Source organism: Nansenia antarctica, assembly GCF_963989245.1.
Source record: "Nansenia antarctica genome assembly, contig: SCAFFOLD_545, whole genome shotgun sequence".
Taxonomy (NCBI): Eukaryota; Metazoa; Chordata; class Actinopteri; order Argentiniformes; family Microstomatidae; genus Nansenia; species Nansenia antarctica.
Window position 1 is genome coordinate 447 of NW_027663130.1, and position 2,054 is coordinate 2,500.

The window sequence follows — 2,054 nt, forward strand, 5'->3', positions numbered from 1 at the left end:
GAAGAAGATATACTTATTTTAATGTTGGTCCACCTCAAACCAAATACTGGACAATATCGCTCTGAATCAAACACGCACAAAACAGATGCTAGTAGCTATCAGCTAAGAAGGAACATCGCTGATAGAACATCAACATGCTAAAAACTCATAACTACACATAATTAGATGATCACACAGTCCTTGCTTTTGAACACGTCCTAAAACGTACGTTTGTTTACAAGCCATGTATCACTCACCCAGTGAGTGATCACAGGGACGTGATACAGTGAACCAATTCACAAATGATATGTATTTAGTGATCATGAAACTGTTGTTTGTTACATTGAGTGGGCTCTTCAACACAATAATAATAATAATAATAATAATAATAATAATAATAATAATAATAACACCTCCCCCCACCCCCCCCCCCCCCACACACACACTCCACACACACAACACACACACCCACACACACACACACACACACACACCACACACACACGCACACACACACACACACACCCCCCCCCCCCCCCCACACACACACACACACACACACACCCACACACACACACCCCCCACACACACACACACACACACACATCCCCCCCCCCCCCACGCACACACACACATCCCCCCACCCCCCACACACTCGTATGTTGAACTATCCTATTGGGGGAGATAAAATGGAGAGTATTGGTCCCATGTCTGTCTGTCTTGATGCTTTAGTCTGTCTGTCTGAACATGTGGTCATAGACAGTGTCTGTCTGTCTGTCTGTATGAACATGTGGTCATAGACGTGTCTGTCTGTCTGTATGAACATGTGTTCATAGACCTGTCTGTCTGTCTGTCTGTATGAACATGTGTTCATAGACCTGTCTGTCTGTCTGTCTGTATGAACATGTGGTCATAGACCTGTCTGTCTGTCTGTATGAACATGTGTTCATAGACCTGTCTGTCTGTCTGTCTGTATGAACATGTGTTCATAGACCTGTCTGTCTGTCTGTCTGTATGAACATGTGGTCATAGACGTGTCTGTCTGTCTGTCTGAACATGTGTTCATAGACCTGTCTGTCTGTCTGTCTGTCTGTCTGTATAAACATGTGGTCATAGACGTGTCTGTCTGTTTGAACATTTGGTCATAGACGTGTCTGTCTGTCTGTCTGTATGAACATGTGGTCATAGACCTGTCTGTCTGTCTGTATGAACATGTGTGGTCATAGACCTGTCTGTCTGTCTGTCTGTATGAACATTTGGTCATAGACGTGTCTGTCTGTCTGTCTGTATGAACATGTGGTCATAGACCTGGTCTGTCTGTATGAACATGTGGTCATAGACGTGTCTGTCTGTCTGTCTGTATGAACATGTGGTCATAGACCTGTCTGTCTGTCTGTCTGAACATGTGGTCATAGACCTGTCTGTCTGTCTGTATGAACATGTGGTCATAGACGTGTCTGTCTGTCTGTATGAACATGTGGTCATAGACGTGTCACTATGAAGTCACATTGGTACCACTGTGCCTGTTTCCCTCCTCCTCATCCCTCTCCCCCTCTATCCGCTCCCTCTCCCTCTCATCCCTCTCTCTCCCTCCCTCCCCCCTCCCTCTCTCTCCCTACCTCCCTCTCTCTCTCCCCGCTGCTCCCCCCCTCCCTCCCTCATCCTCTCCCACCCCCCCCCTCCCCCTCCCCCTCCCCCCTCCCCCCCCTCCATCCCTCTCATCCCTCTCCCATCCCCTCTCTCTCTGCCTCTGCCCCCCACCCTCTCTCCCCCTCTCCCCCTCCATCCCTCTCTCATCCCTCTCCCTCCCTCTCTCTCTCCCCCCCACCCTCTCTCCCCCTCCCTCTCTCTCATCCCTCTCCCCCCCTCCCCCTCTCCCTCTCTAGATAACAGGATGATCAAGGTGAATGGGACCAGAGAGCCTCTGGAGTTTAAGTCTCATCAGTGGTTTGGAGCTTCTGTCAGGACCCACAAGGGCAAGGTGGTGGTGAGTCACATGACCTGGGCTACACATCACATGACCTCCCCTGGGCTACACATCACATGATGAATAAAGGGGGGTGTCTTTCCAGAAA

General features: G+C 49.2%; 1 protein-coding gene across 1 annotated transcript in view; it reads left to right on the plus strand.

Annotated features, from left to right (window-relative positions):
- Nucleotides 1-1,865: 1,865 nt before the first annotated feature.
- LOC308175272 (integrin alpha-8-like) overlaps nucleotides 1,866-2,054 on the plus strand; it is a gene marked incomplete at both ends in the record, with an annotated part of 22,176 nt that continues 21,987 nt past the window's right edge. The window contains one exon of the mRNA XM_080550969.1: nucleotides 1,866-1,966. Coding sequence (XP_080407095.1) covers nucleotides 1,866-1,966 — 101 coding nt within the window. The remainder of the gene's footprint in view (nucleotides 1,967-2,054) is intronic.